This window comes from Dipodomys merriami, unplaced genomic scaffold, assembly GCF_024711535.1.
Source record: "Dipodomys merriami isolate MVZ:Mamm:240054 unplaced genomic scaffold, mDipMer1.0.p SCAF_7, whole genome shotgun sequence".
Taxonomy (NCBI): Eukaryota; Metazoa; Chordata; class Mammalia; order Rodentia; family Heteromyidae; genus Dipodomys; species Dipodomys merriami.
Genome location: NW_027206290.1, coordinates 7933354 through 7956231, shown reverse-complemented (window position 1 = coordinate 7956231; position 22878 = coordinate 7933354). Strand labels below are relative to the sequence as shown.

Sequence of the window (22878 nt, the reverse complement as noted above, 5' to 3'; positions counted from 1 at the left end):
AAGAAATTAAATGCTTGCCACATAAATATTCCATATCTAAGATTCTAGTTCACTCTGTTCAAAAAGGAGGCCTAATAACTGAAATATGCATAGTTTATAGCAATGCTTTTTAAGCTATAAAAATTCCTGGTTTATTTTTTAAGGTCTAAATTTGTTCCTACACATCAGTATAAAAGAATCCCTAAGTCTTTTACTTCAGCCAAAAAAACAACATTTATCAAACTTATGGCTTCAGAATTGCCTGCTAACACTGCACTTCCAAATACACACTGATCTTTACAAAAAACATAAGCACAGAAAATATGAAGTCCAATTAAAAGAAACTAGTTATAAAGTGTAGATTTATTAGCTTGTGTATTATTCCTGTAAATCATTATCAATTAAATAATGGTCCCTAGGAACTATAAGCAAGCTACATCTGTTGTTAATTAGGCTTATTTTTAAACTGGTATTGAATTCAGCAATTTGGTCCTACCCAAATAACCTAACCAAAGAGGGTAAAACCATCCGGGGCTAGGGTCCAGTTCAGCACTTGTCTAGCATGCATAAGGACCCAGGTATGAGCCTTAGCATCATCAGGACAAAATAAGTAAATAAGATGTAATTCTTGAAGGTGCTGTACTTTTTTGGTAATGACATATGTACAACATAACAGAAATATTTTTTTTTTTTTTGTCGGTCGTGGGGCTTGAACTCTGGGCCTGAGCGCTGTCCCTCAGCTCTTCAGCTCAAGGCGAGCGCTCTACCACTTGAGCTACAGCGCCACTTCCGGTTTTCTGGTGGTTTATTGGAGATAGGAGTCTCACGGTCTCTTCTGCCCGGGCTGGCTTTGAACCGCGATCCTCAGATCTCAGCCTCCTGAGTAGCTAGGATTACAGGCGTGAGCCACCAGCACCCGGCTTATAACAGAAATATTTATTCACAGTGATTAAAGAAGTCTCCTATGTAAAGAATAAATCAGGAAGTGGCGCTGTAGCTCAAGTGGTAGAGCGCTTGCCTTGAGCTGAAGAGCTGAGGGACAGCGCCCAGGCCCAGAGTTCAAGCCCCACGACCAAAAAAAAAAAAAAAAAAAAAAATCAAGAAAAGAGAGTTTAAAAAAAAAAAAAAAAAGAATAAATCATTCCTTGATATTAGGTGTTAATCCCATTGTAGTGATTACCTAAAGCCTAATTGCTTAGCAAAATTATGCAAATTTCTGTTTATTGTGAGATATAAATACACGATTTTATTATATATTTGGTATGTATAAATTAGTTATTTTATAGCACAGATGTGTACATTATTACATTACTTTAAATCAAAATAATAAACATTTGTAAAGCCACAACCCATTTATACTCACTTTATTTTTCCACAATGTTAGTTTTGGAACCCAGGGCCATGTACATGCCACATGAACATTACATTTCTGAGCTATATCCTCTACCTGTTCTTTTTGATAAAGGGTTTCACTATGAAGGCCAGGCTAGCTTTGAATGCTTGGCTTCTGCCCACTGAAATTACAAGCATGCTCCACCATACTCATTTTTCAAAGCTTATAAATTATTTATCAAGGAAAAATAATGTTATCACCCAGAAAACACTACCATATATTGCTTCTTACTTGATCATGACATTTGACCAATCAGACCAAAATGAACTTGAAGACAAGGACTATTTCATCTCAATTTCATCATACCTATGGCTCAGAGTAAACAGTTTTTTTTAAATAAGTTTTTTATTGTGAAAATACTGTACAGAGGGCTTACAATTACATGAGCAAGGATATGAGTACATTTCTTATCAAGCATTGTTGCCTCCTCCTTTGTTTTCAAAAAATGCTTGCAAATTGATTTGTAAGCCTTAGCAATTCTCATGTGACTCTCGGTGATTAATACTCCTTTACCTTACCAAACAAGTTCACAAGGGCTGTTAATATTCAAATGTAGTAAAATCAACACTATATACAGCCCTGGTGATTCATGTCTATAATGGGAGCTACTCAGGAGGTTGAGATCTGGAACTCTCAGAGTCTTACTTCCAAATAACCAACAAAAAGTGGAAAGAGGAGGAAGTGGCACTGTAGCTCAAGTGGTAGAGCGCTCGCCTTGAGCTGAAGAGCTGAGGGACAGCGCCCAGGCCCAGAGTTCAAGCCCCACAGCCGACCAAAAAAAAAAAAAAAAGTAGAAAGAGGAAACTTATCTCAAGTGTTAGCACCAGGCATGAACAAAAAGTTGAGTGAAGGAGCCAGGCCCTGGGCTCAAGCCCCAGTACTGGTACCAAAAAACAAAACAAAACAAAAAAACACAAAGAAACACAACAATAATACTTTAGATATCAGAAACAATATAAAATTATAAATTTTAAAGAGCTATAATTTGAAACAAGGAAATTATATTCAACCCAGGGAAACTGACACATAAGACATTTATGGAAAAAAATTACAAAGCATCATAAAGGATATAAACAAAGAGCTAAATAAAGAACCACATTATGCTTCTAACTAGACAAGTTAAGGTTAGCTGGGTGCCATGGCTCACTCCTGTAATCCTAGCCACTCAGAAGGCTGAGTTCTGAGGATTGCGTTTTGAAATCAGTCCAGGCAAAGTCCATGGGACTCCTATCTCCAATTAACCACCAAATAGTCAAAAGTGGAGTTGTGGTCAAGTGGTATAGCACTAGCCCTGAGCTCAGGGACAGTGTCCAGGCCCTGAGTTTAAATCCTAACACCAGCACAAAGAAATATATAAATAAATATTAATTATTTTAAGTAATTATACAAAGGGGTTACCACTTAACGAGTTAGTTTATAAGTACAATGCACCTTTTTATTATTATTAATTTTGTTATTGTGAAAATACCGTACAGAGGGGTTACAATTACATGAGCAAGGTAATGAGTACATTTCTTTTTTTTTTTTTTTTTTTGAGTCCGGTTGTAGGGCCTGAACTCTGGGCCTGGGCGCTGTCCCTTAGCTCTTCAGCTCAAGGCTAGCACTCTACCACTTGAGCCACAGTGCTTCTTCTGATTTTCTGGTGGTTTATTGGAAATAAGAGTTTCTCCAACTTTCTTGCCTGGGCTGGCTTTGAATCACAATCCTCAGATTTCAGCTTCCTGAGAAGTTATGATTACAGGTATGAGCCAATGGTGCCCAGCTACATACGGTTTTTATATGTTCTAACAAAATAATTATTTTTTCATTTTCTTAAATTTTATTAATACTTAAAAATTTTATTGTTATTATAAAGGTATACAAAGGGGGCACACTTACATAAGTCAGGTAACTGGCAATGTCACCCCTTTTTGGACATTGTTACCCTTGTTTCTATTATTAATTTTTTGTTCTGTTGCTTGAACTCAGGACCTGGGTGCTGTCTCCAAGATTATTTTTTTGCTCAAGGCTAGTATTATACCACTTGAACCACAGCTCAATTTCTGCTTTTTGTTAGTTTATTGGAAAGAAGAGTATGATAAACCTTTCTGCCTGGGCTGGCTTTGAACTGCAATCCTCAAATCTGAGCTTCCTGAGTGGCTAGGATTATAGGTGTGATGCACCAGTGCCTGGCCAAGAAATTAGTTTTGATTAAATTTCTACATCACTAAAAATACAGTTCTATACTTAATAGTAAACTTAAGGTATAACACTAATTTACTTAAACTTATTGCAAAAAATCTTAAGTGCTAAAATCTTACCTATCCAACTATCTACAATATAGCTATCATTCAACTATTACTTAATGGTCCTCTTTTTTTTTTTTTTTTTTTTTGTCGGCCGTGGGGCTTGAACTCTGGGCCTGGGCGCTGTCCCTCAGCTCTTCAGCTCAAGGCGAGCGCTCTACCACTTGAGCTACAGCACCACTTCCGGTTTTCTGGTGGTTTATTGGAGATAAGGAGTCTCACGGTCTCTCCTGCCCGGGCTGGCTTTGAACCACGATCCTCAGATCTCAGCCTCCTGAGTAGCTAGGATTACAAGCATGAGCCACCAGCGCCCGGCTTTAATGTGATCTGTTTGTTTTTTTTTGTTGTTGTTGTTGTTTTTGTCGGTCGTGGGGCTTGAACTCTGGGCCTGGGCGCTGTCCCTCAGCTCTTCAGCTCAAGGCGAGCGCTCTACCACTTGAGCTACAGCGCCACTTTAATGGTCCTCTTAAGCAAAAATGTACCTAAGAATCACATGCTAAACCATGAAAAAGTTTTTCTTTCAGTAGGTGTGTTGTTTAAATGCTTCAGAAGTTGCTGGGAGTGGTGTCCCAAGCTAATTACTCCCAAGAGTAGATTGGGGGAGGGGTGTGAGGGGGGGTGGCGGAGGGGAGGGCGCAGAGGTGCTGTCACCTGAGACCCTATCTCAACTAATAAAGCTGGGTGTGGTAGTGGTAGTACATTGCTGTCATCCCAGCTATGTGGAAAGTATAAATTGAAGATCAGGGCTCAGGATAGCATGGGTATAAACTTGAGGACTTACTCAAACAACTAAAGCAAAAAGAACTTGGTTTGGGCTGGGAAGTTGGCTCAGTGGTAGAGTGCTTGCCTTGTATGCATGAGGCCTTTGGTTCAATTCCTCAGTACCACATAAGCAAAAAGAAAAAAAACCAGAAGTGGCACTGTAGCTCAAGTGGTAGAGCGCTAGCCTTGAGCTGAAGAGCTGAGGGACAGCACCCAGACCCAGAGTTCAGGCCCCATGACTGACCAAAAAAAAAAAAAAAAAGCTTAGTTTATGACCCAAGTGGCAGAGAGCCTTTCCAACAATCACAAGGCCTTTAGTTAATACCCCAAAATCAATAACAAAAAATAGATGGAAGGATGATTTTTTTTAAGCCCAAGTTGATCTCAAATTCTCAATGCTCCTTCAAGTGCTGAGGTTATAGGCATATACCACCACGAATGGCTGCAAGGTGATTCTGATAAGCATCTTGCTAAGATCCACATATCTATTTATGTCTATATGCCATTGATGCATGGAAAAGAACAAAAAAATGAATAAGTTTTTGGCCTATGAAGATCCTGTGTGAAAGACTGGCTATGCAAAGAAATAATTATAATGTACTGTGGAAAGTAATCAATGCATTTGAAGAAGCATAACTTTCCCCCATTGTTATACAGTTATTTCACAGAAGAATTCCACTCTCTCTGAAAAGCTAGAGGTGTTTCCATTTTAAAGGGCTTCTTTCACCTATTCAACTGCTCCTCTTTCTGGGATGAGTAACTAAAATGTCATTAAACAAACAGAGGACAATAAGATAAAATCATTCATTGCAATGCTTTAGGTGTGCACAAATTCTCTCTCGTGGCCTTGAGAGAGGTTGGCAAAGCCATATTTTTGTGCTGGGTCTCACTCTCCTGAGCTGAAGAGTGTGTTGCCAGGGACAGGAAGGCACTTACATCCCACAACAGCTGGCTGCCTAAATGTGCTGGGAATTGGCTCTGCATTCCCACCCCCTCTCCAGAATGTCACCTCCTTTGGAGAGACAGCTTTGCTATGTAACCCAAACTCTTGATTCTCCAGCTTCTGCCTCCCAATGAGTAAGATTATGAGCATGAGCCACTACATCTCGTTCTCTAGAATTGTTTTATATGAAGTTGTAGGAAGCCTTACCACATTATCCAAAAAGTTATGTTAATAAAAGGTGTTGTAAATAAAAGGTAATAATATTTTAGCCAAGCCTAGCGGCTCAAGCAAGTAATCTTAGCTAATTGGGAGGCAAAGATCAGGGATTTAGTTCCACGCCAGCCTGGGCATCTCAACCAATGACTGGGCAACAGTGATGCATGCCTGCATCTCAAAAGATGCTAGGAGAATAAATGGAAAGATTGCAGTCCAGGCTGCATTAAAGACCCTATCTCAAAAATAACCAACATAGCCGGGCACTGGTGGCTGACGCCTATAATCCTAGCTACTCAGGAGGCTGAGATCTGAGCATTGAGGTTCAAAGCCAGCTTGGGCAGGAAAGTCCATGAGACTCTCATCTCCAATAAGCCACTCAGAAAACTGGAAGTGGCACCGTGGCTCAAGTGGTAGAGCACTCGCCTTGAGCTTAAGAGCTGAGGGACAGCCAGGCGCCGGTGGCTCATGCCTGTAATCCTAGCTACTCAGGAGGCTGAGATCTGAGGATCGCAGTTCAAAGCCAGCCCGGGCAGGAGAGACCATGAGACTCCTATCTCCAATAAACCACTAGAAAACCGGAAGTGGCGCTGTAGCTCAAGTGGTAGAGCGCTCGCCTTGAGCTGAAGAGCTGAGGGACAAGCGCCCAGGCCCAGAGTTCAAGCCCCACAACCGACAAAAAAAAAAAAAAAAAAGAGCTGAGGGACAGCGTTCAGGCCCAGAGTTCAAGCCCCATGACCGACAAAAAAATAATAATAATTAAAAAAAACTAACACAAGAAAGGATTGGCAGAATGGTTTAAGTGCTAGAGTACTTGCTAAGCAAACACAAGGCCTTGATTTCAAACCCCAGTGCCACCAAAAAAAAATTAAAAAGTGAGTATTATTTTAAAAATTTTAATCAAAATTTTTAATTGCTGAAATGTGTAGTGGAAGATCATCAGCAGAGAAATGGAAAAAGGAAACCAAAGGAAATTTATTAAAACCTCGGACATTATTATAAAGTCTATTAAACCCAAGCAAAATAAAATGAAGCTTCAAAGAGTGTACAGTTATGTAACTGTAACCTCCTGCTCATCACCTTTTCAATTAAAAAACAAACAAAGAAAGAGGACTGGGAAGGTGGCTCATTGACAGAGTGCTTGCCTTGCATATCTGAGGTCCAGGATTCGATTCCACATAAACAGCAAAAGCTGGAAGTGGCACTGTGGCTTAAATGATAGAGAGCTAGCCTTGAGCTAAAAAGCTGAAGGACAGTGTTCAGACCCAGAATTCAGGCCCCACGACTGACCAAAAAAAAAAAAAAAAAAAAAAAAGAGTATACAGGAGCCTGCACTATTGAGGAAGGTTTCACAGAATTTACTGAGAAACTGATGTACTAGCTAGAGGGAAATATTCAATATCTTTTTTTTTTCTTTTGGTCAGTCATGGGGCTTGAACTCAGGACTGGGCACTGTCCCTGGGCTTTTTGCTCAAGGCTAGTGCTCTACTACTTTGAGCCACAGCTCCACTTCTGGTTTTCTGGTGGTTAAATGGAGATAAGAGTTTCACAGACTTTCCCGCCCCAGGTAGTTTTGAACAGTGATCCTCAGCTCTCAGCCTCCTGAGTAGTTAGGATTACAGGTATGAGTCACTGGCACTGGGTTTCAGTAACATCCTTTGTTTTTTCCTATTCATCACAATATCAAAGAAACCAAAGCTACTTCAAAACTGATGACTTTTCTTTTGCCCATCCTTATTCTCTCAACTTGTTTGTTTAGCTGGCATTCTACACTGCGAGCCATCATCCTCCCCCCCCCCCCCCCCGCCCCCTGACTAACTTTGGGCCAGATGCTTTGGAAAGGAAGTCTTATGACTTCTCTGCCAAGGCTAACTGTGAACCTCATTCCTTTAATCCATTGTTACCGAAGCCTCCTTAGATGGCATTTTTTTTCTAACACAAAAGTAGATTTAAGAGTATCTTTTTTTTTTCTTTCTTAAATGAATTACTTTAAACATTTTCTGAGACCAGAAAAAAAACTGATGTTTTCTGGAGTAGATAAACAGTATCCAGTGCCATGTAAAACAAACTGAGTATGTTACAGCCACCTACCTGAAAACATGCAGTTTTAAAAATCAACTTAGGAGCCTACACAAAAAAAATCAACTTAGGAAAGACCTCTTTAAACTAGAATATAATTATGATAATACATAAATAAAAAGTGACTATGAACTGCCTATGTTAAATACAATATGCATTATCTGATTTAATCCTCACAACTCTGCAAAGTTTACCTAATATAGCCCTACAACACAGAAATGAAAAAAACAAATCTAAGAAAAGTCAAGGCTTGCCAGTAAATGGTGCTAGTAAAATTGGTTAACCCCCTAGATCCTTATATATCACCCTGCACCAGAATCAACTCCAAATGGATCAAAGACCTTGGAGTCAAAGCAGACACCCTGAAAATATTACAGGACAGAATAGGAGAAACCCTAGGTCTCCTTGGCACAGGCCAAAATTTTCTTAATAGAGACCCAGAAACACAACAAATCAAAGAAAGGTTGGACAAATGGGATTGCATGAAGTTGCAGAGCTTCTGTATGGCAAAGGACATAGCTAGCAAGATCAATAGAAAGCCCACAGATTGGAAAAAGATCTTCACTAGCCATACAATAGATAAGGGTCTCATATCTAAAATACACTTAGAACTCAAAAAATTAAATCTCCCAACAACAAATCCTCAAAGAAACAACTGCCCGATAAATAAGTAGGCTAAAGAGTTAAAGAGCAACTTCTCTGAAGAGGAAATAAGAATGGCCAATAGGGGCTGGGAAGGTGGCTCAATGGTAGAGTGCTTGCCTTGCATGCATGAGGCCCCGGGTTCGATTCCTCAGCACCACATAAGCAGAAAAAGCTGGAACTGGCACTGTGGCTCAAGTGGGTAGAGCACTAGCCTTGAGCTGAAGAGCTCAGGGACAGCGCCCAATCTCAGAATTCAGGCCCATGACCAGCAAAAAATAAAAATAATAATAATAATAATAATGGCCAATAGACACATGAAGAAATGGTCAACCTCTCTAGCCATAAAAGAAATACAAATCAAAACCACACTGAGATGCCACTTCACCCCTGTTAGAATTGCTGTAATCAAGAACCCTAATAACAACAGATGCTGGAGGGGATGTGGCCAGAAGGGAACCCTATTGCATTGTTGGTGGGAGTATAAACTTGTTCAACCACTTTGAAAGTAGTATGGAGGTTCCTCAAAAGACTCCACATAGAGCTCCCCTATGACCCAGCAATCCCAATTTTGGGCATTTACACAAATGATCACAAACAAGACCAGACAAAAGCTATCAGCACAACTATGTTTATTGTAGCACTATTTACCATAGCAAAGATATGGCGCCAACCCAGATGCCCTTCAGTAGATGAATGGATCAAGAAAATGTGGTATATATACACAATGGAATTCTATGCCTCCATCAGAAAGAATGACATTGCCCCATTTGTTAGGAATTGAAAAGACTTGGAAAAAATTATATTAAGTGAAGTAAGCCAGGCCCAAAGATACATAGGTCCCATGGTTTCCCTTATTTGCAATAACTAGTATATGTCTGAGCCAAGCAGAAAAGGTCAGATAAGATGATGTTAGGCGGGCTGGGAAGGTGGCTCAGTGGTAGAGTCCTTGCCTAGCATACATGAAGCCCTGGGTAATAAGCAGAAAAAGCCAGAAGTGACTCTGTGGCTCAAGTGGTAGAGCGCTAGCCTTGAGCTGAAGAGCTGAGGGACAGCACCCAGGCCCAGAGTTCAGGCCCATGACCAAAAAAAAAAAAAAAAAGATGATGTTAGGCGAAATGAACCCCAAGATAGGGACACAAGCGGTTTTTTCTTCCTTGCTATCGTTTCTAACTTATTTATAAGATATCATGTACAAATTGTTTAAATAGGGATACAGATTGACTCATTGCAACAATGAGATGTACAAGACACTTTACAATTTAGGTGGGTGTGGGGGGTGTAGTTGAGGAGGTGGGAGGGAAGGGATGGTAGGGGAAAAACAAAGGAAGAAGCTACAATGCCATAACTGTAACCCCTCTGTACAGTATTTTCACAATAAAAAACTTATATAAAAATTATATATATAGTAATGATAGCCAGGTTTGATGGTGTGTGCCTGAAATGTAATCCTAAATATTCAGGAGGTAGAGACTGAAAGGAAAGCTCCAGGTCAGCAAGGGCAAAAAGTTCATTAGACTCCTATCTCAATAAATAAAAGCTGGAAATACTAGAGGATGCCAATAACCTCAGCTACAGGGGAAACATAAATAGGAAGACTACAGTCCAGTCTAGCCAGTTTATGAACACGGGACCCTATTTGAAAAATAACTAAAGCAAAAAGCATTGGAGGCATGGCTCAAGTAATAAAGCACCTGGCTACAAGTGCAAGGCTCTGAATTCTGAGTTCAAACCCCAGCACCACCAAAAAAAGTACAAGAACAAAGTTAATAAAATTACAATTTGATACGATTTTCTGAAAAAGAGACTACATATAATACTTCTGGATGCTACTAGCTACACAGTTATGGAAATCTACACTAATGTTATTTCAAGTCTTCTGTGCATAACCTTCATGTTCTTTCTTACTCTGATTTACAGCAACAGGTGTACACAAGACGTGCCAGAAAAAGTGGTGACCTAAATTTAACCAGAGCTAGCTACACACAGCACAGAATGGCATTTATGAGTCCGTCTACTTTGTAGATAAAATGTACTGCCCCCTAGTGATCACACACCACATTTAACACAAACCCTGCTCATAAGTAATAAAAATGCTATTACATGGTTAGAGCACTAACTGAAATGTTCACTTGTTTATAAGAGTCTAACTCCTGTAAGAGGAATAGAATGAATAACCACTGTTAAAGCTAGGAGGAAGTTTTTGGTGCCTATGAGCTTAAAAGTATATCCCATAATGGCTAAGGAAAGTCCCTAGCAGAGTAAAAAATGAATTACACCATCTCTGCCCTCTAGGACAAAGAAAAATGGGGCACATTTTAATGTGCCCACATGTTAATGCCCACACTTGGGGCATTAACATGGCTTCCTCAATCTAGGAAGTAACCTAAGGATAATTAGGAAATATTAGATCAGAAGTTGGCAGACTTTCCTGGAAAATTCCTTTCCTACAGTTCCAAACAGTATAATAGCTGCGTAATAAATGTAATAGTTGGGATCTGTAATGTCTTAAAGGCCCAGGTATTAATAAAGCCTTGATCTTTTTAGCTTGGTGCTATAAGGAGATGGTGGAAACTTGGTGGGACCTAGTGGGAAGGTTTAGGGCATAAGGAGTATACCTCAAGGGAATGGTGGGACCCACCCTTCTCTTCTTTCTCTTCTCTTTGTTTCTGTGCTGCCACAAAGTAAGAGCTTCCTCTACCTCCCACTCTTGCCATGAGGTATTGTCTTGTCATAGGCCTAAAGTGACAAACCAATCAATATCAGACTGAAACCTATGAGCCAAAATAAACCTTTCCTATTTTTTTTTTTTTTTTCAGTCGTGGGGCTTGAACTCTGGGCCTGGGCGCTGTCCTCAGCTCTTCAGTTCAAGGCTAGCACTGTACCACATGAGCTGCGGCCCTACTTCCAGTTTTCTGGTGGTTTATTGGAGAGTCTCACAGACTTTCCTGCCCAGGCTGGCTTTGAACCTTGATCCTCAGATTTCAGCCTCCTGAGGAGCTAGGATTACAGGTGTGAGCCACTGGTGACCAGCTAAACCTTTCCTATTTTTTATGTTGACTGACTGAGATATTTTACTACAATAATGAGGATTGAGGTTTAAAGCCAACCTTAGCAGACAAATCTGTAATATTCTTGTTTGTTTTTTCTTTGGGGGGGGGGGGTTGGTTCTGGTCATGGTGCCTGAACTTTGGGCCTGGGTGCTGTCCCTCAGCTCTTCAGCTCAAGGCTAGTGCTCTACCACTTGAGCCACAGCACCACTTCCAGCTTTTTTCTTTTTTGCTTATGTGGTGCTGAGGAATCAAACCCAGGGCCTCATGCATGCAAGGCAAGTACTCTACCACTGAGCCACCTTCCCAGCCCAAATCTGCAAGATTCTTATCTCCAATTAATCATCAAAAAACCAGAAGTGGAGTTTTGGCTCAAGTGGTAAATGTCTGCCTTGAGCAAAAAAAGCCAAGAAAGGTCTTTAGGACCTAAGTTCAAGCACCAGTACCAGAACAACAACAACAAAAAGTTTTTTTTTTTAAAGACAATATTGTAAGCCGGGCGCCGGTGGCTCACGCCTGTAATCCTAGCTACTCAGGAGGCTGAGATCTGAGAATCTCGGTTCAAAGCCAGCCCGGGCAGGAAAGACCATGAGACTCCTATCTCCAATAAACCACTAGAAAGCCAGAAGTGGCGCTATAGCTCAAGTGGTAGAGCGCTCGCCTTGAGCTGAAGAGCTGAGGGACAGTGCCCAGGCCCAGAGTTCAAGCCCTATGACCGACAAAAAAAAAAAAAAAAAGACAATATTGTAAAATATTTTAAAGATTATCAATTGTAAGTAAAAAAAATAATAGCACAAAAAAATCACAGAAATCATTGTATAAAGCTGAGCACCCATGACTCACACCTGTAATCCTAGCTAATCAGGAAGCTGAGATTTGAGAATCACAATTTGAAGCCAGCCTGGACAGGTAAGTCCATGAGGGTCTTATCTTCAATTAATTACAGAAAATACCAAAGTGGTGCTGTGGCTCAAGTGGTAGAGTGCTATCCTTTTGCAAAAAGGAGGTCTGTGACAGCACCTAGGCCCTGAGTTCAAGCCCCAGGAAGAGCACAAAAGAAAAAAATTGCATGAATTCCCATGAACATAAAAGATAAGATAACTTACAGACTATTGACAAAGAATGGCTATGAGGAAAAGTAAGTCAGACTAAAAGGCAGTGACAGCCAAGTGTCTGTGGCTCACTCCTGTAATACTAGCTACTAAGTAGGCTGAAATCTGAGGATTTTGGTTCAAAGCCAGCCTCAGCAGGAAAGTCTATGAGACTCTTATCTCCAATTAACTTCTGTAAAACAAACAAACAAAAAACAAAAACAAGAAAAAAGCACCAGATGCCCCTCAGTAGATGAATGGATCAAGACAATGTGGTATATATACAAAATGGAATTCTATGCCTCCATCAGAAAGAATGACATTGCCCCATTTGTTAGGAAATGGAAAGGCCTGGAAACAAATTATACTAAGTGAAGTAAGCCAGGTGCAAAGAAACATAGGTCCCGTGGTTTTTCCCTTATTTGCAATAACTAGTATATGACTGCGTCAAGCAGAAAAGGTCAGATAAGTTGATGTTAGGCGAAATGAACCCTAAGATAAGGACTCAAATGGTTTTTCTTTCTTGCTATTGTTTCTAACATATATATAAGATGATTTCTTTGTTGCTTTGTATGTCCCTCCCCCACGGTATAACCCCTGCTTTCACTGTATTTGATGTTGGTATAATTTGTGGAGGGGAAGGGAAAAAACAAATTGTTTAACTAGGGATACAGGTGGACCCATTGCAACAATGAGATGTACAAGATGTTATGTCAAAAAACGAACTTTACAAATTTGGTGAGGCGGGGTGCGTGGGGGTGGCAGGGGTGGGAGATGGGAAGGGATGGGAAGGGAAAACAAAGGAGGAGGCAACAATGCTTGATAAAAAATGTACTCATTACCTTGCTCATGTAATTGTAACCCCTCTGTACGGTATTTTCACAATAAAAAAAAAAAGAAAGAAAAAAGCCAGCAGTAGAGCTGTGGCTCAAAGAGTAGTGTGCTAGCCTTGAGCAAGAGAAGTTAGGGAGAGCACCCAAGCCCTGAGTTCAAGCCCCAGGACAAGAACAAAAAAAGAAGGAGAAGGAGAAGGAGAAGGAGGAGGAGGAGGGGGAGGGGGAAGGGGAAGGGGAGGGGGAGGAGGAGGGGAGAGGGGGGAGGGGGAAGGGGAGGGGGAAGAAAAAAAGAAAAGAAAACCACCATGAATGAATAGAGTAATGAATATACTCCAAATCTAAACTAACTAAAATACCTAAAAATCCTATCTATTTAGAATTTTAAACTAATACAATTTTGTCAGAAACAACTTGAAGACCAAAGAAATTAAACCATTAGCTCAAAACCATTAGCTTATCAAAAAGAAATGTTAGCAGATGTGCTTTGGGACAGTATTTAATAAATCTCTATAAACAAGGGAGGGGGAATTAATATTCGACAAGAAATGTACTCACGTAACTGTACCCCCTCTGTACATCACCCTTACAATAAAAGAAAACATAAAAGAAGAAATCTGTATAAGCTGAAGAGATAAGAGATGGAGCTCAGGGGCTGGGAAGGTAGCTCAGTGGCAGAGCGCTTGCCTTGCATTCATGAGCCCCTGGGTTCGATTCCTTAGCACCACATAAGCAGAAAGAAAAAGCCGGAAGTGGCACTGTGGCTCAAGTGGTAGAGTGCTAGCCTTGAGCTGAAGAGCTGAGGGACAGTGCCCAGGCCCAGAGCTCAGGCCCCACGACTGGACTATAAAAAAAAAAAAGAGAGAGAGAGAGAGAGAGAGATGGAGCTCACCACCAACCTCTAGCAAAAAATATAGGGGGAAAAAAAAAAAAAAGAAGCAGCAGCAGCTGTGGACATGCCAAATAGGCAAATCCTGAGATGCAATTATAAAGTCTAAGAAACTATAGCCACACAGCCACATGATCCTACTCATGCAGCAAGTGGAAAATTAGAACAGTACAGGCAAGTCCTGTGTCCTTTTCCTTTTTCCACATAACTTTTTCCTATCTCTTATTCCCTGTGGCTTTCCTTGCCACAGTCTGATCCTTTCCAGTTGTTCTATTTCACATTTGAACTCTTAAAATTCCTTCTCTGTTCTTTTTCCTACTTACTACACACAAATAGCATTCTAATAAAAACAACTTAGAAAAGAAGTTATAGAAAAATAAAATAAAAGAAGGCCTTCACAAATTATATTTGTTGACATGAATATGGCACACTTGCTGGAGGTGTGGTTCTAGTGGTAATAAGCCAGCCTAGCAAGTATGAAGTCAAATTCAAACACACACACACACACACACACACACACACACACACACACACACACACACACACACACAAGCCCCTTATTTCCTGATCTGTAATCTCCTTGATATGTTAAAACATTATGCCCATGTTACAGAAGAACTATTAAAAACACACATCAAGTTCACCATCATGGTGCATGCTTGCAATCTCAGCACTCAGGCGACTCAGGCCAACCTCTGCTACCCACATTTGAAAAATAAAAAAGGGAAAATAAAAGCAAGAAGTAAACTAGGAAGCAGGAACATTACCTGCACCGGGGACCGTAGGAAGAAGATGAAAAAAGATAAATACTACAAACCACACGTTTTTGTGGTGGTAAGTCACTCCCATTTTTGTTATTGTTTCTTTTTTTTTTTTTTTCTCCTTTCAACACTTTAACTGAGAATGTGGCTCAGTAGTAGAGTGCATGCGTTGCATGCATGAAGCCCTGGGTTCAATTTCTCAGTACCACATAAACAGAAAAAGCCAGATGTGGTGCTGTGACTCAAGTGGTAGAGTGCTAGCCTTGAGCAAAAAAAAAAAAAAAAAAAAAAAGCTCAGGGACAGTGCTCAGGCTTTGAGTTCAAGCCACACAACTGGCAAAAATAAATAAATAAATAAAATAAAATAATGTCACATTCCTTCCTATGGGAACTACTGGAATTTATACTTTCAAGGACATTAGGGTCACTGGGGGAAAAAGAGTAAAAAATAAAAACTACAGTACAACTTTTATACCTTGACTATTTCATAAAACATATTAAACTTATTAATACATAATATTAATATTTTACTATAACAATCATACATTTCACAAATGCCACATAAGATGTCCATCTTACTTACCAGTATCATTAGCCAGGGAGTTAGGATCAGATCCTCCAAGTGTGGCTTCAAACTCCTCCTGCAGACGATAAGCTCTTTGTAGCAGAGCTTCCAGTTTATGGATGAATTCAGTACTAATGATATCCTCCAAGACAGAACAAGTACACAAAGCAAATATTAGATTTGAGTATCAAATCCTAAACATAGAAGATTTTCAGTAAGATAGCAAAACAGAGAGAAACAAGAAAAAGTACTGATAGGTAGGAAACGAATTCTGCAGAAGTTGTCAGGCCTGAGGTCTAGCTATGTCTTAAGCAAAATTATCTTCCTTGAGGATTCCGTTTATCTATAAAATTAAGAAGCTAGAGCACATCAAGGGTTCTCAAATAAGGATGATAGAACAGCAGTATCCTTATCATCTGGGAACTTATACAAAAGGCAATTCTCATGATCCACTCCAATCCTACTGAATTAGAAAGCCTGGGCATGGATCCTTAAATTTAAGCACTAGATGACTCTGATGCCTGCTCAAGTTTGAGAGTTACTAGTCTGCCTGAACAGTCAACAAGGACCAGCCCAGTTCTCCCTCTCTGCAATTTTTGTTTTTGTTTTTTTTTTTTTTGTCGGTCGTGGGGCTTGAACTCTGGGCCTGGGCACTGTCCCTCAGCTCTTCAGCTCAAGGCGAGCGCTCTACCACTTGAGCTACAGCGCCACTTCCGGTTTTTCTGGTGGTTTATTGGAGATAGGAGTCTCACGGTCTCTCCTGCCCGGGCTGGCTTTGAACCGCGATCCTCAGATCTCAGCCTCCTGAGTAGCTAGGATTACAGGCGTGAGCCACCAGCGCCCGGCTTCTCTCTGCAATTTTTAAGAACACAACATTAAATCCAAAGTAAAAACAGATTTCTTCAAATCTTTTGGAAGTCACATCTGCTTATTCTACAAGCCATAGGAAAGTCAGGGAATTTGATGGATGGCAACTAAATGAACAGAAAATGCCCAATAAGAAATAGTCCCAACGGACTGTATGGGGTGAGGGATACCAGTTTTATGAAATGGCACAGAAGGAAAGTACATTAAAAATTGTTGAATTCTGGGCTGGGATGTAGCTCAGTGGCAAAGGGCTTGCCTAGCAAGTGCAACATCCTAGGTTTGATCCCCAGTACCAAATAAAAAAAGAAAAGACAAAAAAAAATTGTTGAATTCTTCCAATATGAAGATGACTCTTCAATAAGCCACTCTTACATCTACACTCTCTTCAGCAATGGCATCTCCTGCGCCCAGTTTAATGGAACAGGCTTCATCTTCAGCCTGCCTATTGCGAAAGGTCAGAGCTTGCTCCCAGCGACGCAAAGCCTCTTCGAACAATTCCATACCTACAAATTAAAGACAGAGTTGTTGAAAGTGAGTAAAACCAAAGCAAAAATACTCTAGTCTGGTGGTTAAATTTTCCCTATAGTTATCACAAATGTCACAGTCTAGCTGAAATTTCCACACAAACGAATAAGTTTACAAATATATCACTTCATACAATTTTAATTCCCCAACATAGCCTGGACTCACAGTTCTAGTAAGCCAAAAATTAGACAGAAATGGCTAATTAATTTTTTTAAATAATGTAACTCAAATGTACATGATACTCAGAATTTATCTAAAGCATTATCATTAATTCATCAAAAGTTCAAGGCTGATGGCTAATTTTTTTGTTGTGGTTGTTGTTTTTTTTTTTTTCAAACTGCACATTTTTTGTCTTCTCTTTTTTGGTACTGGGAATTAAAGCAGGACGTTGCACTTGCTGGGTAAGTGCTTTGCCACTGAGCTACATCCCAGCCCTTATGGTTAATTTTTATAGTTATACAACTATATTTCAACATACCCCCCCTAAATAAAAAAATCATAGGTAAATATGAGAAAAACTAATTTATAGAATATTATAAAGTTTAAAAGTTCTTAGAAGGAGGAAGTAATCAGAGAGAAAAGTTAATAGCATAGAAATCCAAAATGAAATCTTTACCAAATGCTGTTCTAAACCACTATTATCCAATTTGCTGATGGATAAATTGGTGTACCAGAGTTAAAAACTGGAAGATAGGGCTGGGAAAGTGGCTCAGTGGTAGAGTGCTTGCCTTTCATACATGAGGCCCTGGGTTCAATTCCTCAGTATTACATAAGCAGAAAAAGCTGAAAGCAATGCTGTGGTTCAAGTGGTAGAGTGCTAGCCTTGAGCTGAATTACTGAGGGACAGTGCCCAGACTCAGGGTTCAGGCCCCAAGACTGGCAAAACAAAAAACTGCAAGATAGTGAGTAAATCTATAGTTAATACAGTTCAAATAGGAATTTTATGTTGTTGCAGAGAGAAAGCTTTCATGGAAAAAAAGGCAAATATGTACTTTTTTTTTTTTTTTTTTTTGGTCAGTCGTGGGGCTTGAACTCTGGGCTTGAGTGCTATTCCTCAGCAATTCAGCTCAAGGCTAGCATACTACCACTTGAGCCACAGCACCACTTCTGTTTTTCTAGTAGTTAAATGGAGATAAGAGTCTCATGGACTTTTCTGCCCGGGCTGGCTTTGAACCATGATCCTACGATCTCAGCCTGCTTAGTAGCTAGGATTACAGGCATGAGCTGGCATCTGGCAAATCAGTACTTTTTTCTTACCAAAATAATTACACACTTAAAGCAAAACCAAAATATATTAAAACATCAACTATTCCATCCATTTAAAGAAAAAGAAGTCCTGTGCCAGTGGCTCACATCTATAATCCTAGCTACTCAGGAAGCTGAGATCTGAGAATTGTGGTTTGAAGCCAGCCTGGTCAAGAAAATCTGACACTCTTATCTCCAAATAATTACCAAAAAGCCAGAAGTACAGCTGTGGCTCAAGGGGTAAAGTTCTAGCCTTGAGCAAAAAAACTCAGGGACAGTACTCTGGTCTGGTGGTCAAGCCTCAGAACCAGCACAAAAAAAAAGAAAAAAAAAGAACTTTTAACAACTATGTAAGAATTAGGGGGGCTGGGAAGGTGACTCAGTGGTAGAGTGCTTGCCTTGCATGCAAGAGGCCCTGGGTTCGATTCCTCAGCACCACATAAGCAAAAAGAAAAAAACCGGAAGTGGTGCTGTGGCTCAAGTGGTAGAGCACTAGCCTTGAGCTGAAGAGCTGAGGGACAGTGCCCAGGCCCAGAGATCAGACCCCATGACCAGACCCCAAAAAAATAAATAAATAAAAACATCTATTGGGTTTGGCTGGAAAGGTCGCTCAGTGGTAGAGCACTTGCCTTGCATGCAAGAGGCCCTGGGTTCAATTCCTCAGCACCACATAAGCAAAAAGAAAAAAGCCAGAAGTGGCACTGTGGCTCAAGTGGTAGAACGCTAGCCTTGAGCTGAAGAGCTGAGTGACAGCACCCAGGCCCAGAGTTCAGGCCCCACGACCGGACCCAAAAAAAAAAAAAGAATCTGGTAGGTTAAAAAAAAAAAAAAATCTATCTCGTCTTAAAGCATTTCCTCAATTACCTATGGAATACTAAACAAAATCTTAATATGCAAAATAGGCCTTTCCTTCTTTGATTTTCTATAGCAATATTTTTTTGCTTTTCCTCCTAAAAAAATTATATACTTAGTAAGTGGCACTTTGGCTCAAAACAGTACAGTTCTAGCCTTGAGCAGAAGAGCTCAGGACAGTACAAATGCTCCAAGTTCAAGCCCCACAACTGGCAAAAAAAAAAAAAAAAAGAGGTACAGCCAGAGTTGATATGCATAGAGGAAAATGTGATATGAAGACTGAGAAGGAGACTGGACTAAATGTGGCCACAAGCAGATGCAAAGAACATATTCTCCTGAAGGCCTTCAAAAGAAATATGGCTTTATTGACATTGTGATTTTAACTCAGGAATAATGTTTTTGGACTTCTGGCCTCTATAACCAAGTGCATAAATTTCTTTCGCATTAAGCCTCTATATTTGTGGTAGTCTGTTAAAGCACCTTCAGGAAACTAATAAACTGGTTACATTATGTTCTGTAGAGTAGAACCAACAGATAAAAGATCAGTTAAAAGTTATAGTTGCTTGGGGCTGGGAAGGTAGCCCAGTGGTAGAGCACTTGCCTTGCATGCATGAGGCTCTGGGTTCGATTCCTCAGCACCACAAAAGCAAAAAGAAAAAAGCCAGAAGTGGCACTGTGGCTCAAGTGGTAGAGCGCTAGCCTTGAGCTGAAGAGCTGAGTGGCTGAAGAGCTGAGGGACAGCTCCCAGGCCCAGAGTTCAGGCCCCACAACCGGAAAAAAAAAAAAAGTTATAGTTGCTTGTCTTAGAACAATTTAGTTTTTGTTTTGTTTTTCTTTTTTCCTCTGAGTGCTGGGGATCAAATCCAAGGCCTTGCACATGCTAGATAAGAACTCTACTACGGAGCCATATACCCAACCCCAATTCATTGGTTTTGGTCACACAAGGTTTGAACTCAAGGCTAATGATTATTAAACAGATGCTTTACCACTTTAGCCATGTCCCTAGTCCTGCAATTTACTGGTTTTTATTTATTTGTTTTTAGATTTTGATTAAATATGAGCACAATATCTTAAAACTTCATAATGTTATTCCTACCCATTAAGTATAAGTTCTCAGGAGTGGTCACAGGAATATTTACAAGTTTAATATCATCTTCATCTGCTTTGTCCCAGGAATTAGAATTGCCACAAGCACAGCTATGACAAGAATTGACACTCTGGACCTAAAATTAAGATTGACAAAAGTTATTTCAAAGTCTTCCTTGAGTAGTATTTTGTGATGCTTTATATTCATATTATTTCTATGTACATAAGTTACAATCCTTCTTCCAGAGACTGAAGAAATAATTCTGCTTAGCCCAATCAAACTTAGGACTCATGACTCTAAATATTTTGAGCCCCTGTTTACTAAAAAACATACAGGTTGAATAATCTTTTGAACATAAAAGTTCTTTCCATTAAAAAATGAAGCATTTGTATTTTTACTTATTTAAGTATTAATTTATAAATCTTATCTACACCTATTATAAGAAAGTTAACTTACTTTCCTTCAGAACTGTTGACAATGCTAACTACTAAATGATCCCCGGAAGTGTGTCACTTCCTCTTTCCCAATTTCACTAGTAGTACTTCTGTGCCTATAAAGTCTCAAACTAAAAACCAGAAAGTCATCTTCAACATATTTCTTTCCATGTCTCTTAAATCCTTTTACCAAGTATTGTGTGACCCTTGTCCTCTTCTTCCTACTCCATTGCTCTGACCTTAAACATTCATTACATACTATCTAAGAGGAAGAAAACTGAGGCAGAATCTAGGTCACAGCCTTAGCAGAGGAAATGACTAGATTGCTTGAGCAAGTCCAATAAGGTCATTCTTGTTACACTACTATCATATAACTCCTATCTGCTTTAGGTAAGAGGCATAGCTTCAACTATCAGTGGAGAAACTTCTAAGAGGGTACTACTTGGACACTAAGAAAGTTCAAGCCCTAGGACTGAAAAAAAATTTTTTTCCCAAAGATAAGAGAAAGAAACTCAAAGCCAAGTGCCAGTGGCTCACACCTGTAATCCTAGCTACTCAGGAGGCTGAGATCTGAGGATCAGAGTTCAAAGCCAGCCCGAGCAGGAAAAGTCCATGAGCCTCCTATCTCCAATAAACCACCAGAAAACCAGAAGTGGTGCTGTGGCTAAAGTGGTAGAGCACTCAGCTTTGAGTTGAAGAGCTGAGGAACAGGGCCCAGGCCCCAAGTTCAAAAAAAAAAAAAAAAAAAAAAAACAAGAAGAAGAAGAAGAAGAAGAAGAAAAGAAACTCAATATTGTTATTTCCAAGAAGGGGAACTGAGTGAATGGTTTAGAAATACATTTTTCACTGTATATTTTCTTGCCTGTTCTGTCTTTACCAGTAAGTGCATGGCCTCTACATTTTTATAAAAAGTAAGCTACATCAGATTTAAATGAATATGAACTTCATTCCTCATTTGTCAATCAATACTATATTAAAGCCCTAAAGAAGAAAATAAATCCACTTATTAGTTAGTACTATATGCTTCAATGGAAGAGGGAAGAAGCCCATACTTTACCTCAGCATGCCTAATACTTTGACCTAAACAGGCTCATGAAGGGATGTTTGTGACCCCGCCCCCAGTCTAACTGTCATGTCCACATACTGAACAGCATGTAATTTTGAAGCAGTACTGTCACGTTGAAACTCTCTCACAGGACCCTATCTATGGACTGTATCTCTTACTTAATGAAACCTGGGATCAAACCACCTGAATATTTAGCCAAAGAATTTTTTTACTTGTCTAACCAAAACAGACTCAAATAAATGATTTCTTGTTTCTTTCTATTCTAAGAGCCGTGACGGATAATAAGAGATATATAAATAAAAATAGGAAAAATAACAACATATATTTCATACTCACAGAGGCCAAACTTTGTGCAGAACCTGAGTATTTACTGAAAAGTCCCCCATTGGCATAGTTACAAGATTGAGATCCTTTGTCTTTGGTAGAACTTAAAGATAATGTTAAATTCTGTCTACTACTGGAACAACTTGAACCTATGATAAAAACAAATATAAAAGCATCACTAATTCTAATGACAAATTTTAGATTACATTTGTATTCTATTAGTTCAGAAACCTCTGCTATCTCAGACATACTGTACTCAATTGTGTAAATTTAAAAATTATTAAATTATTAAATTATTGGTATCTAGGGGTAGAATTACGGCTCAAGAGAAGATCTTTTTTTTTCTTTTTTTGGCAAGAAAACTTAGTGGAGCTTTATTAAGTAAGGAAGCAAACAAGCAGACAGACAGACAAACAGAAGGACAGGGGCACACTCTAACGGAGTGTGGTGCTCTCGGAAGAAGATAGAGAGAGACATCAAAGAAGATCTTTTGACAAGAATGAGGTCCTGGGTTCAATCCTCAATACTGAACAAAAAGAAAAAAGAATCACCAACGCATAAAACACACTAAATAACAAAAAAGCTTAAAAAAATCTAGCAAAAATGTTTTTAGTGCTATGATTTTTGTAATATGTACCTTATTTCTAACAAAAATTTCAAATTCTTTAATGAAGGCCAGCAATTCTATAACTTCAGATTCTATGACAACAGAGACAACATTTTTCAAGGAACAGGGAAGCCAGGTGCTCGCCCGCCGGTGGCTCATGCCACCATAAAAAAAATCCTAGCTCTTCAACTGAGATTGAGGATTGAAGTTTGAAGTCAATCCAGATAGAAAAGTCTATGAAACTCTTATCCCCAATTAACCACCACACAGCAAGAAGTAGAGGTGTGGCTCAAGTAGTACAGTGCTGGACTTGAGCAGAAAAAGCTAAGGGAGAGCTTGAGGCTCTAATTTCAAGACGCAGACCTGGCATGGGGGGGTGGGGGGGA

At 39.7% G+C, this 22878-nt stretch overlaps 1 protein-coding gene across 1 annotated transcript in view; it reads right to left on the bottom strand.

The window, feature by feature from the left end:
• The window catches only part of Miga1 (mitoguardin 1), a 67999-nt gene that overhangs the window by 34811 nt on the left and 10310 nt on the right, over positions 1 to 22878 (bottom strand). The window contains exons 4-7 of the mRNA XM_070007335.1: positions 21898 to 22034; positions 20071 to 20197; positions 16725 to 16855; positions 15504 to 15627 (exon numbers count right to left, since the gene is read on the bottom strand). Of these exons, the coding sequence (XP_069863436.1) occupies positions 15504 to 15627; positions 16725 to 16855; positions 20071 to 20197; positions 21898 to 22034 (519 nt within the window). The remainder of the gene's footprint in view (positions 1 to 15503; positions 15628 to 16724; positions 16856 to 20070; positions 20198 to 21897; positions 22035 to 22878) is intronic.